Source organism: Ammodytes marinus (assembly GCF_949987685.1).
Source record: "Ammodytes marinus genome assembly, chromosome: 12".
NCBI classification, from domain to species: Eukaryota; Metazoa; Chordata; class Actinopteri; order Uranoscopiformes; family Ammodytidae; genus Ammodytes; species Ammodytes marinus.
Window position 1 is genome coordinate 18,644,011 of NC_137216.1, and position 14,905 is coordinate 18,658,915.

Below are 14,905 nucleotides of genomic sequence, written 5' to 3' on the forward strand. Positions count from 1 at the left end.
TACGTCCCATTTGATAAGATGAATCCATGTTTCCTGTCCATATTCTAAGCTAAATTGGTGCCTACTATCATACTGCAAAGTTGCATTTGAGTGGATTGTCATTTTTATGGGGATAAAATAACTGTTATTTGGTTGCCATCTCCCATGAGGCTCAGCTAAAGTAGAGCTTTCAAAGCCTCACAGGAGCTGAAGTCGCTGAATGCGAACAAAACAGTCTTTTATCTTCAGCCCACACTTTTGACAGGGCATTTCCCATTGCTTGAGATGCAAGAAACAAAAAGATCCAGACACGTAAAAACACAGGTGTGTTCCATGTACTAACTTTGGAGTGCACACAGTGTATAACATTTTATCCTTGCCCAACTAAGATCAATTAATTTTTTAATTTACTTCAAACTCAAACGATTAGAATAGAAAATAGTCACTTCATGCCATGGTCACCAAGGGGAAGAAAAGAAGCATGTCTGGACATGTCTGATCTGAGAGAGCAACCATGGTGTGTCCTTTGCTAACATATCAGCATGACGAATTTCTGATGGTCATTTATATGGCCTACAATTCATACGATGTTTGACATGTGCCACAGTTGCTCAGCAAAACAACTGAAGCTGTAGTAGCTCGTGTAGGTAATTCTGCTAGATCTTTCACATTGGTAACTGAACAAGAAGGAAAAATTCAAGGTTCAAGGGACATTTGACAGTTTGTGATATACTGTATAGTTCCTGCCACTATAGTCAGCAGGTCATGGTGTACCATATAGCAGATGTCAAGGGCAACAGGTAGCAAAGCATAAAACAGAAGTAGTTGGATGCAAGGTCATTTCAATATTATTTATACAGCGCCTTGGTAGCCAAGTGGTTACCGTGGATGCCATTGAATCGCAATTTCTCCGGTTCTATTCCCCGGTAACCTTGGTGTATATCTTTCCCCTCCTGCTCAGGTGCATCTAAAACATTTGCATATCAATGAAAAGTTCATTTTCTTCCCTAATGTACATTAATTACAAATGAAGTTAAAGGAAACTAGAATAAACATGCTTTTCAGAAGATTCATAAATCCTTTTTTGGACTGGTTTTATGTAATATTCTAATAGTTTGAGATAATGTATTTATTACTCCATTGGCTGCAAGCTGTCATAATCTCAATTAAAACAAAAGAAAGGCCTGACATATTTCACCTCATGAAATAAATCTAGAATATATAAAAGTTTACTTTTTGAATGGACTTATCCACAATTTTCTAATGTTTTGAGATGCACCTGTATAAATTGTTTTGCTTTTCAGCTGTTGAAGAAAGGCCAACCCGTGTCAAGGTGTTTCTGGTACATTCTCGTCATGTACAGGACAGGTTTTCAAACTGTTTCTGACTTGTATGTTTTCAGATTCAGTGAGACTTGCATCCCCAAGAGAGTTTCATTATCTCTATTGCTATCTATCTATATTTAGTATTATTCAGTGAAAAAATAATCCAGTGATGGCTGCCTTTGCTTCCATGGGTACGTTGCAAACAAGCAGCTACTAAAAGCCAATTCAGAATACTTTTAATGATTACCCATTGTTGGCCAGTAAAGCCTATGTGAAAAATAAAACAATGTTAAGTTATTATGTAAGATTACAAGAAGGAAAAACAAAACAAAAGAAGTAAGTTACAAAAAACGAATCTCTTCATTTCAGCCTGGCAGCCTCAGTCGAGTGTTGAACACACTTTTATTGTTTAGGTGTCAAATGTAACAGTGTCACCATTCAGAGAGGGAATAAGGAGTAAATGGTCACATAAAAAAATATAAAATCAACAATGAAAATGGTTACACGGGGAGAGTCTGAGTTCCCGTGGCAACATAGATTTAAAGTTTGAGACAGTGTCCAGATCCAGACGTGTATGCGTTTGGTTTTGCACATTTCCACAGCCTATATTGAACTCAAACAATAAAGAGTCCTTTTGTTGTTGACTAGCCATGCATACAGTTGACAATTCCACACGTGTGCAGTCAGTGTCTTCATAGGAGCTGGCACTTCCAATACAAAATATGTACATTACCATTTATTGTTCTCATTAGAATCGCCTTCTTCATTACTATTTGTTACTATGGATTTGAGTACTCTGAGCACGTAAAGGAATGGGAACAGGATGTCGAGAAAAAGAGCACCAGCATATTGATACCGGAGGAGAAAAAGAAAAATGTGACAAATGTTGGCATCTTCACTTAAAATGTCACCCACTCCTGAAAAATAGTTTAGAGCGATCGTCTGTCGTGATATCCAAACACTGAAAAGATGAACTCTTTATCCCGTCGGGGATGAAGTAGTTAGTTATATTATTACTCTGCTCTGATCTGCTGTCGGTCTCCCACAGAGGATAAACAAAACATCACACAATATGTGAACGACTCCGCTATGTTTACTATTGTTTCTCAAAAGGGAGAAAATAGGAAAGAGTTGACTGCACCAATGTTTCAAGAAAGACACCGACTTATCCAACATTTTCTCTCTGTTCCTTTTAGTTTTGAACAACTCAAAAGTAAAATGGAAGATATAAGAAATTGCTTTCAGGTCACCTCTTTGGTTCAGCCCTGTGATGAGTAGAAAAAAAACACTCCCAACAACCACTGCACAAAAGGAGCCGGGAGAAAATGTGTACATAACCATAAATCAAACACTTCTTAATATCTAAAACAACTGGATCTCAGAGAAAATCTGTCACTGGATTTTTGTACGGTAGCTACTTGAGTCCTGGTGAAATCTGTGTGAAACATGTTCTCACTCATTTGTAACAGATTGTAGGGCAATCGAAAGAGTAAAGATCGTGATCCATAATCGTTTGCAGATGATTTTCCTCCACATAACACAACCAAACCCAGATAACTAAATAGGGTAATGTAAGGCGAGGGCATTTTCCTTTTTGTCATTCTTCAATTTCTCTTGCGGCAAACTCCTGGCATTCCTCGGTCGCAATGTATTCATGACTCACGTGACGCTATTAATAATCATGTCACTGCTGATTTTATGCTCCATAGAGTTAAAAATCCATCGGGGTTCAACCATGAATTTATCTTACTGTTTCATTGGCATGTGCAATGTGTCTAAGTGTGTATCTCTCAAAGTAGCTTCCCCTAATGAGAAGACTTTTTTTGTGTTTTGCCTGGCCCTTTCTCGGAGGCCCCCTGGGGCTATTGTATATTGCAAGAGGAGCAGCAGGGGTCATCCTTGTCCGGCTGGGCGGCGTAGTCCATCTGCCGAACGATCTCGGCGAACAGTTCGTCTACCATGGTTTTGCTCTTGGCCGAGGTCTCCATAAACGGGCAGCCCCACTCCTCAGCCAGGGCCTGGCCTTCGCTGGCGGACACCTCCCTCTCACTCTCCAGGTCCACCTTGTTCCCAACCAGGATCACGGGAACTTTCTCGTACCTGCGGACAGACACAGACATGCACACAAGGATAAGACAAACTGATGCTGAGGAAATGCATAAAGTGTTTGTGTTTTTAATGTTAAAACCTTAAATTTAAAGTGAGTTTCAATTATGATTCCAGCACTTTGGTATTAGCACATAATTTATTTTTTTAAATTGCCCTTTAGAATAAAACTTTTACATTATTCCAGATATGATGTGACCAAGATTATACGGAGTAACGTTAAATATCAATTTTACATTTTCATTGTGCAAAAGGCAGAAAACACAGAAAATGGATAGAGAAAATTTCATTAAAGTCTCAGACATGTTACATACTGTATATCTTAGCAAGGCGAGGTTTATGTAGCATAGTACAAGTAAAATGTACCATTCTGTAATCTAGATTTTTCTCTGCAGTTTATATGGCACATTTCATTCAGTAAAATGTCATCTCATGTCACTGTGACTTATTAAGAATAAAGAGTTTCATGCCAATTAATATAAAGTATCTTTGTGGTTCTGTTTTGAGTGATTTGACTGACATCGTTTAAGCTGAATGTTAAGTGGCAGAGGCTGTCAGAAATTCATAGACTTCAGCTTTGTGGCTTTTGATCATCACTATATTTCTAAGCACTGTCATTCTACAACAGAAATGGAAGAAATTAACTAATTTAAGGAATTTCAATGTTGAAAACAGCTGGAAGTCAGAATAACAAGACTAGGGATTCATTTTCTGGGCACCATGAATGTACAATTGCCAACATTCCATTCTACGAAAATTTGGATGAGGTTTAAAAATTGACAATATTTGTTAGTTGTTTTGAAAAGCCAAGTTTCCCCCATCCACATGAAAAAAGAAACAAGGCCTTCTCGGAAATCAAACCGACAAGTATTTCTAAAAAAGCTCAGTTGGGTGCAAAATGTGGGCTTGCACTGGGTGAAAGGCTAAAATGGAAAGAAAACTACTGTGTGGTACAAATGGCCTTTGAATGTGGCTGGAAGCTTTTCACTTAAAGAACCAGGGAGGCACCTACTTGGTGTGGGGCGCTAACCACTGAACCTCCAAGAAGCCACTCGGTAAAACGCACACCAGTATGTAGCCTGACCCAGTAGAGACCAGGAAAGGGGAAGAAGTGACCCATAAACCCTTGAGCTCTGAACTCCATGTCATACAGCTGGAGCTCAACATGTCACTCTGGAACTGGACTACTTAGTGGACAGCCAGAAGAGTCTGTCAGTTCAATGAAATAGTTTAGAGCGCTAAAATTATCAAAAAGGAACTGTGCCTCTGAGGCAGTTTCACCAACATTATCACCTCATCGGTTTTGATACCGGAAAATATGACGGGCGTGGCCTCTGAAGGTGGTTAGTGCACATCAGAAGAGACCAAAAAGATCAAAAACATCAGAAAGATAGCAGCAGATCATGTGTTATCATATCAATTGGCGAACAACAGGTTGTTATTTCTTTTATCCTCATCAGTTAGAGAGGTTAGTAAGGCAGCGCTTCCCCTCGGTTGGACACATCGATTCTGCATATAGTTTAAATGTCTCTCTTGACGACGCTGAGCAACACTGTCAAATCTAACCAACCCTAACACCCACCATCATCATTGGGGTTTTCATTTACTGCCCTCACTCAATGAAATATACATGCCTCTAAATTATTAACAGAAAATAAATCATCCTCATTCTTGATTCCTATGTTAACAGGTACACAAGGAAATAGCTAAGGCTGGAGACTGCAAAATCAGCAACTGTAGGATACTTTTCCAGAGTCGAGCAGCCCGAGCACTTCTCAGACTCAGAGGCCATGGGTCTGCAGGTTTCAGCATTAAAAAGGCTTACACTTTGATCTACTCATGAATACATTATCCAGAGAGAATGTCATTCTCAGCTATATCTTGTCCTGTTCCCAGGATTCTCGGAGAAGAAGATACTAGCATTTAAGAGAATGGAGGGTTGTTCGGTTGGTGTGTCCCAAGAGTGTGACTGTGTTCTACGGGCTCCGAGGCAGATTGGATGGTAAATTCCAGCCCATATTTCTGAACTGTAACATTCAGCATGGAGTGCCCAGGACCCATTCACTGCATTCTTTTTGTCAATAAAAACAGCAAGGCCATTATTTTCCTGAGAAACTACATCTCATTGGTGGCAGATGCCTTGAACCTTGAATTCCCTTCCTCACCTCGAGTGAGAAATCCTAAATATAGTTGTGGGTGAAAAGATTGAAAGGCAAGCCCTTTACTTGTAAAGCTGCACTCATTTAGGAGAAGCCTCAGGAGGGGCTCTGCATTTAGTTGGGGGTAATGGTGCTATTTGGGAGGCTCTTTTCTTTGCAACAGGCGGAGGTTTAGGTTTAACTCCCTTGTTGTAAACATCCAAAGGAGGCCTATGGAAAGCCAACAATCTTATATTATCTACCATCACATGCTGTTTCAAACGGGATCTCCCTGAAAGGTACTTGATGTAGGGTGGCAACTAATTATTCATAATTTGCCAGGAAAATGTAAAACTTTAAATAACCCTGCTGTTCTTGTTGAAGCTGCCTGCATCTCAAACCTTGAGAAATCAATTGTCAGGGATATTTCAAACAGCAGTCCAATCCACGTAAAGTCCAATAAAGTAATTTTTGAGTTTTTCTTTGAAGACTGACATATGCAAGTTATGTATGCTCATGTGGGCCTCGTCATTACACAAGAGCAGCACAAAGACATCTGGTACCAAAAGGAGAGGGTCTATATATAGCCTTAATAACAGAGGAGGAAACCGGCAGTCCCAGAAGGTGTGAGGCAGTGGCTGCCGCGGATAAAGGGTGTCGGCCAAACCGTGTCTGGACCAAACGGAGGCTGATGCAAGGTAGCAAGTCTTGTCTGTAACACACAACACACACCGAGTGCCTCTCCTGGTATAGAGACGAGCCTCAAAACACGAAGGGAAAACCGATTCTGCTCGTTCTGTGACGGCTCAAACAGCATGTCCTGCTTTGGCCTACAGCTTGTGAGCTGAACGGCGCCCGCAACGGAGCACTCCCGACTGCAAACACCCATTGGAGCTCGCCCAGACACACCTTATCTATAATGCATGATGCATCAATTCACACAGGCAGCGCTGACAGACAGTGGAGCCCAGCGACCGACCCAAGAGCCTCCGGATTTGACTGGAGACCGTCAGGATGATGGACGAAATGGGCTGCGTGCTGGGCTTTCTCCCCAACGGCCCTTTGGAGAAGGAGTTTTGGTTTAGTCAGCGGAGAGAAATCAGCCGAGTCAGAGAGCACAGCATCGGGGCAAAGAAAGATTTAGATCAGGAATATATAACTGGAGAGTCCTCTGTAAACAAGCCATGACAAGCAGATTGCTTTTCAAAAGAACGAGAGAATAAATTAAAAAGACAGACAATATCAGGGCTTCTAGGCTACTTCTTAAAGTGTCTTTCGGATTCTCTTGACATTGTGCAAAATAATCCCCTGCTTCCCCATTTCTTTAGAATCTGATGCTATTTACAGATGATGGAGACATTAGCCAAGACAAACATAAAAAGGTAAGTCAAAGATAAACGAGTATTGCACTTGACAGACTGAACAGTCATCCCTGGGTTGGATGTATTACAGCAATAATACGTCACACTTTTAGCTCCGTGTGGTATTTATGCCAAAGACATAAAACAAAATGAAATGCTAAGTGCCAATGCATTGGAAATTTGTAGAGACTGCTTTTCAATAAAATAGTGGTAAAAGGGGAGGCATAAGCTTTCCTCTGAGCACTCATTCATACGTTTTATGACCACAAAATATAGCCTCAGTGACACGCTGACCTTCTCCTCTGATGTCTGAAAATGATACATTACACTGACAATATTATTCCAGTCACCAGACTTACCCGCCTAATGCCAGAGGGATCTCTACGGTTAGCTTTCAGAAAACACCTAAGAATGCCAACGTACAGTAAATTGTTTCCGTTTGTCGTCAATGCTGAATGCCAAACTCACTTTATCTTACAGGTAAATCTGCAAACCCTGAATATTTGGATTAGGACATGTGAAAGAAAAGAGATTGGGTATCTGCCTGATTTGACTCTTCAGGGAAAGGAAAGTTCTAAGGATAAGAAAAAGAAAAGAAGTCCAGGCAGCTTGTTGCCTGGCTGTTTTCATCATTTGTTTTCATGATTTTTCTCCACGAATGATTATCCATGGCAACAGCTTTAAAGTACACTTCAGTTTCTAATGAGTCACTATACGGATTGTTCATTAGCATTTTGTCACCATCTATCAAATTGTGTTTGAGTGGGATGCATAGTTGGATATACTTTGTAGCATCAGAGAGACTCTCCTTTAAATAATGCATTGAACATTTCGCTATGTTAGATCTATTGTTGCTTTGCATATTCATTTTTGTTTTCAAGAGACTTCTCATATAGAACAACCGCTTATCACTTGAGAAACCGTATGGCTCCCCAGTGGTTTGCGTTTGCCCATTGAAGGTGGTGTGGTCATGTTTTGCTTGAGTTTGAATAACAAGCAAGCTGTACATTACATAGAGTGAGTATTCTTGGGAACCTTACAGCAGAGCTGTTGCTGTGATACAAAAACAATGGTAGACTGACAGGCCGGCATAGCCAAAACCTGTTGCTATAATTGCTCAAAATGCGATGCAAAGTTTTTTTTTTGTGGTCAATAAACCTGGGTTTCTCTAACTATTTACATCTCTGATAGAATTTGCTCTGACTGAATCCACTAGTCAACTCCCAAAACAGAAACAAACAGCTTCACTTCAACAAACTACTGCGTAGGGCCTTAAACGCATAATTTTGAAGGCGAAGTCAATGAACTTTGGCTCCGTTTTTCTGCCCAGTTTTCACAACAGACAAAGATGCAGATGAAATAGCATCTTTATGTGAGTATTGGGAAACTGCTGCTCCTCTGTGTATTGATTCTGATCCTTTAAACTACTTGGCTCAAGAAAGGCCTTGGAATAATAACTACACAGTCTGTAACCCTTAGAAACCATACCTAATGAGAGGAGTACGGACACATACAGTGGTAATATATAGACAAAACATTAGTTTATTATGACAACCCATTTCACCGGTTTCCTCTTCACTATCCTCTCTGACCATGTCACTGCTGTCTAAATGTTCTTTTAAGCCACAATCCACAAAATCCCTGGCTGTAGAGTTGACTGCAGCTGAAGTGAGGAATGATGAGGTCCCTGGCAGACACAGAGTAATCATGTGCACTTGATGGCCTCGGTGCTAATGCCTGTCTGTGCCACTAACAGCGGGCACTGATAGATGCTGACAGGGTTCAGAGTAAGAGAGGCGCACAGCGGCACCTCTGACCCAAGCCAATGTCGATATGGTCGTGACGGGTTATCAGTGTTTCTGCAGTGAAGAGAAGCAGCCACAAAAGTGTAATGTACAGGAGGAGCCTGACCTTTTGTCAGACAGAGACAGCTGTTACTGCTGCAGCTGAAGTTCTGCTTGCTACATTGCAAATGTTCCTCACTTGAGGCGAGGATATTAAAAGGAAAATTCTAACGATTACTTTCATTATCAATGACAACTTTCAATGTCTCGTTTTTTACAATCACAACAAGTCCAAAACCCAAAAAGTAACAGCTTATCCTTCAATGTGAGAAGTTGGTACCTGAAGAAGTTTGAAAATCATTTCACTATTTATGCTTAATTAGTGAATGAGGTCAACTCAATGAGGTCAGCTTGGCTGGTACCTGAACAGTCAAGGATATTTTACATTCCAAATCTTGAAAGTCCTGCGTCACAACCATATGTCAACACCGACTTACAATTTCTGAAGAAGTTATTTGAAATGTTTCGATAATTTTATTTTCCTGAAGCAGTTCATACTAGCACCTATCATCAACAGAAAAACCAAATGGCTACTAGATAAACTCCATTTGTTCTGTTAAAGAAACATTAAATATGTCAACACAGTCAGATGTCAACTCCGTCAGATTTCCTGTCTGACGGTGGTGACAGGCCAATAACGGAGTTGACATTCAATGTGAAGGCATAATATTTGGGTGGTTTTCAAGTTATTATAATTATATTAAATATAGAAATAGGGTTTAGTTTTTCTAATAATGTATTTATGGAAACTCTCACAATCTTCTTTTGTCATGGATGATTCTTAAAAAGGTACAGGATGATACAAAATGAGGCGATTTGGTGTGAGTCTGTTAGAGCAAGTCTGATTGAAAGACACATTGTAATGTGAATCTTGAATTAACACTCAACCAATAATATGCTGTTATAAAATCACTGTTATTGATTATTGATGGTTAAAATGACTACATCTGGGTTTTTGTCAACTCCGTCAGATTTATATTATTTTGATAATATTGCATAATGATATTTGATAGTTGTTGAGGAATGGTTGGTCATATGTGAAAATCTAACCAGTCACCTAACATGAGAATGTGTTTTGAAATTTGAAACACATCTTGATTGCTGTTCATTTTAAAGTACAAATTCTATAACACAGTTTAACTGAAGAACATAGAGGAACATCGATATAAAAAAAATTATATTCATATACATTTTGAAAATATTTTTTGTGGCCTCTGTCAGCATTGGTGAATATTTGTGATCACTACTCATGAGATGTATAATACATCTCATGAGTCTAGCATAAATTGAGGGAAAATTAATTTGTGTTTTTGGTGTCTGACGGTGTTGACAAAATAAGGAAGGGCAAGGTTAAAAGCCCATTTTGATAAAAAGGACAAAAGCTGGGAGGTTGTGTCAATATAGCTTAGTATATGTTGGATACATACATGTTATTTAATTTGCCTAAACATAGGGTTTGTATTTTTTCAACATTGTACCCTGTTTTGTCCCACTTCTCAAGAATCACTGAAACAATAGGTTAAGGGTTTACCTATTTTTTTAAGCTTTTTGTCTCGTTCTCCAGCTCAAGAAAAGGCGACACAAACCATTTCTCTTCTGTGCGTGCATTTTTGATGTAGAAATGGGCGAAGGTCGCTTATCCGGGTTAAATTTGCTCAAAAACTGGAAGTCAAGGGGGGAATATGAAATTTACAACATCACTAAACGTCCCTGTGTGTTTGTTGGGACTTGTTTATTTATCACATTATGTTGGGCTTTATATTTTTACAGGTTATGTCATTTTAGCATCAAATACAGGTGACCGTCAAAGGCGGTAGGCTATGTATTCCGTTTTTGAATGGCATAACATGTAAAAATCTAAAGCGTAGCATAACGTGGTAAATGAAGAAGTCCCAACAAGCACGTGTTTATTGATGTTGTCAAGTGTATCTTTCGAGCTAAGCCAACCTGGATGAGCAACCTTTGCCCATTTCTACATCAAAAATGCATGCACAGCTACAGGAACGATTTCTGTCACCTTTTTTTGAGCCGGAGAAGGAGGCAAAAAACTACACATTTTCACAACGATTCCTTAAAAGGGGGACCTATTATGCTTTTCTGTCTATTCTGACCTATAAATGTTGTAATAATGTCGGATAGCCGTGTTCAATGATGCCAAAGTATCAAATAATGAGGTATTTGCATTTGGACGTGAGCCCTGCAGGCTGATATGGTTGTCTCTACACTGCTCTGAACGCAAGATTTCAGGGTTTTTTTCTAACGCTGGCACAGTCGTCATAGTGTGCCGGATTTCTCTATATGGTCATGCCGCTGCACACACAGCATATTCACAAAGACATGGATAGTAGGAAAACAACATCCTCTGTACAAGGGCAGCACTGGTCCGACGAGACGCAGTCCTGTTGAAGAGTCAGGGAAGGAGTGCAATGTTATAACATGTTATCAATGTCCTAGCTGTGTCAATAATCGGACAATAAGATGTTGCGAGTACAGTATCAGTGTACACGTAGCCTAAGTTTTTTATAGAGCTGTGGTGCTCTGCCAAGCTGTCTTCTGGAAGGTGACTAATCACAACTCAGTGGTCCTAGGGGGACTGGGGTAAGGGGGAGTAGGAAGCTATGCAGACCGTTCTAAGCAATTTGGTGAAAATGCACAACAGAGAGGGACAGTTTCCCGAGGATCTACAGAGTTTACTGCACGGTTAATCATGTCTAGCTGCTGTAGGAGTCCAAAAATGAAGACCGGAAAAGAAGTGTAATATGTCCTCTTTAAATGTGAATCCACAAAGAGCAGAGCGCTCTGAAATAAACATTGTGTAGGAGTTGCATGTGAAGTGCAATGTTTTTTCAGCTACAGAAAATGAGTCTGCTGTGACTGTAGACTTGAGTGTGAAATCACAGAACAGCCTGGCTGCATCTGCTGTGAGAGCACACATGTAGGCTATGCATTTACATGTAAACATAAACACACACACACACACACACACACACACACACACACACACACACACACACACACACACACACACACACACACACACACACACACACACACACACACACACACACACACACACACACACACACACACACACACACACACACACACACACTAGAATGAGCATCCCGCTCACCATTCTCAACTCATATGGGGGCAACATGTTGACCTCATTCTTTCATGCGGAGCCACAGATTTATAGGACTGTTTATAAGGTTCACTTGAAAAAAAGCCAAAATCCAATTAGATGCCTTTAGTCTGATGTCAGCTAACAAAAAACAAACATCTTTATGATTATCTAAAATGTCATTGTTGGGGTTACAGAGTGTAAAAGAAACAGACAGAGCTGTCACAACCTAAACACAACCCTAGCGCATGATACGACTGCACTGTCTAGATGCTCAGCATTATCTAAAGTAATTAGCTGTATCAGTTAACTTAACAGTGCACTTTAAGCTGCACTGCTTTGAATATGCCCCTTCACTAGGGCATGCCTTGTCTCTCTGAAGCCTATATTGAACATGTCTACTGACTTCTACAATGACTGATGAACCCTTGCAGCACGCACAGCCCCGTGCCTGGCTGTTTCACAAACCGAGCTAACACACAGGCAAGAATCACCAATTCATTATATAGTCTATTTTGGCTCTTAATGGATTTTATGACATAGTGGCACTGGCAGGTCACCATGAATGTCCAGCAGTGAGTGTGTCCTCACACAGTACATTGGTGTGGCAGGAAGAAACACCAATAAAATGTCAGTAAACTAACTCCAACACATACACACAAACACACACTGCCTCAGCTAACCTCGTCAATGTCAGCCTATCAATCAGCTGATCACTCCCAGTGACCTCATATCAGGATCATCTGGGTAACGGCGCTCAGACGTCAGACAATTTCATGGCTCCACTTGTGCCACTCTCTTCCTAAAGAGCTTGTGCAGCCTTTGTTAATTAAAAAAACATGACCCCGACAGTGTTTTTGAGCTGTGCTTCAGTCAAGCTGTCTGTGTCTGCAGAGCCCCCGTTGCACTGAATCCTGGGTATCCCCGGCTGGGTGTTTCACGGGGGTTGCAGCATACACTGGCATCATGGTGGAGACAGTCAGTGGTGCAAAACAGCAGCCTGGCAGATGATCACAGACTATGATGTCTAGTGTGTCATGATGACTTGAAGGCTGGCTCCACTGATGGACAAGACGGAGCAGCACTGTTCGTATTTCTAGAGTGAAACCCTTACAAAGTCTGCAGAAACACTGAAGAGATGACGCTATACTGAGATCACATGATGACTTTTAGAGACGCTTGGGCTGCAGTGCAAGGGCATTTAGGCAATATGCATGAGACCTGGTATACCAAGATAGACCAGCATGCTGTGTTGTTTAGTAGTAGGATGCACAGCTTCTCAGGCCAGGCCTGATGGGGCCCACCCTGAAACTACAAGGCCCATAAGAGCAGCCCCTATATGAGTGAAATAATAACATCCAACAGACACACTTAACAATTTGGACATCATTTTCACCAACCTTTTCACTCTTATGATCTGGTCCCTCATCGGCTTGATGTCCTGGAAGCTTTGCTGGTTGACAAGGCTGTAGACCAGTATGAAACCTTGGCCGTTTTTGATGTAAAGGTCCCGCATGGAAGCGAACTGCTCGGTGCCAGCGGTGTCAAGGATCTCCAGCACCGAGGGCGAGGAGTCCACCTCGATCTCCTTGCGGTAGAAATCCTCTATAGTGGGGTCGTACTTCTCGATGAACGTCCCGGTGACGAACTGCACAGTGAGGGCGGATTTCCCGACCCCACCGCTGCCCAGGACCACCACTTTATACTCGCGCATCGTGGATCAGAATCAAGTCAATAAAGTATCAGTCTCCGCGCGTCATTTAAAACAATTCAAAATGTCCCCCCCCGCACGAATCACATTCACCATTCGTGTCCCATTTTGAACGGGCTGTCAATAACACAGTCCTCCTGCTGCTGCTCGCCGCTGCTCAGCTATGGCAGAGCACAAAGACTCGGTGCCCCAAGATGGATTTCATCGTAGATATTCCCCCATGCAGGCCAGACACTGACAACTACACAGGCGTCCGAGTTTTGCAATTGTGCGAAATGTGCACGGAGAGGACGGAATTATCGCTCCGACCGTGTGGGCCGTGTCATCTGCTTTGCTCACCCCTATCTTTGCATCATAAAAAAACAAACTTGCTCCAGGACAACTGGAAAATCGCTGGGTTAGCCCTCCTAGAATGAACCGCAAGCGCGATGTCTCGGGCAGGGGTCAGCCTCGGGAAAACAGCCCCAGCTGAAACCGTTTCCTCACTCAATGAAATAACTTGCGTGTCTTTGTCTCTTTTTCAACATCTCTGGCATGTCTCCGACTCTCCGGTGCAATACTAGCCGCCATTCTCTCGGGTGGAGACCCACGGCCGCTGCGTAACCGGCTGGTCCCCGCTCGGCTCCCGTACCGAGGCAAACATAAATAAAAAAGTGCACGGATCCTCCCTCTTCAGACGGATGTGTGAGCCGTCCAACGGCCGCCTCCGCTCTCTGTAAACCTCGCCTGAGCCTGAATGGGAGCCGCGCGCAGAGAGCCAGTCAAATCCGCCGGTTGAATTTCCGTTCATGTGTTAACATTCCCATCATTCGGTTGCCCCAGTGACATCCAGAAGAGAGCTCGTCCAATCACAGCGGTGGCTCGAGGATGTGTATCCATGAGGAGGAAAATGCACACCGGATGCTGTTGCTATGGCAACGCTGCATATTGTTCCCACCTTCCAAATGTTGTTTATGAATAAAAAGCGTTTCAACCTTGTAAAATCGATATAATACTATAGGCTAATGCTATAGGCCTACATATAATGTTTTATTTATCTATTGATCACAATGATACAAGTGCAGCTTGCATTACCAAAAAACTTCACCTTTAGCCATAATCAGTCACTTAGTCACTTCACTTACTTCTAGACACTACATGGAAGACAATATGCATAAGGGCACTATAGGTTAAAAAAAGTAATGACATATATCCAGCTTTCTCCTCTAGCAATTCATTTAATTGTATCTGTTAACTAAGAGATTATAACCCTAGCCTAGGCCACTTGACTGATGATTCAGGTTTAGTTTTGAGCTATAAGTCTTCAATAGAAAAATG

At 41.5% G+C, this 14,905-nt stretch overlaps 1 protein-coding gene across 1 annotated transcript; it reads right to left on the reverse strand.

Annotated features, from left to right (window-relative positions):
- Positions 1 to 1,672: 1,672 nt before the first annotated feature.
- Positions 1,673 to 14,180, reverse strand: rap2aa (RAP2A, member of RAS oncogene family a). Its single transcript, XM_080037505.1, has 2 exons — positions 13,278 to 14,180; positions 1,673 to 3,404 (listed from the first exon to the last, which is right to left on the reverse strand). The coding sequence occupies exons 1-2, from the start codon at positions 13,589 to 13,591 to the stop codon at positions 3,167 to 3,169; spliced, it is 552 nt and encodes a 183-aa protein (XP_079893631.1). The 5' UTR covers positions 13,592 to 14,180; the 3' UTR covers positions 1,673 to 3,166.
- Positions 14,181 to 14,905: the final 725 nt, after the last annotated feature.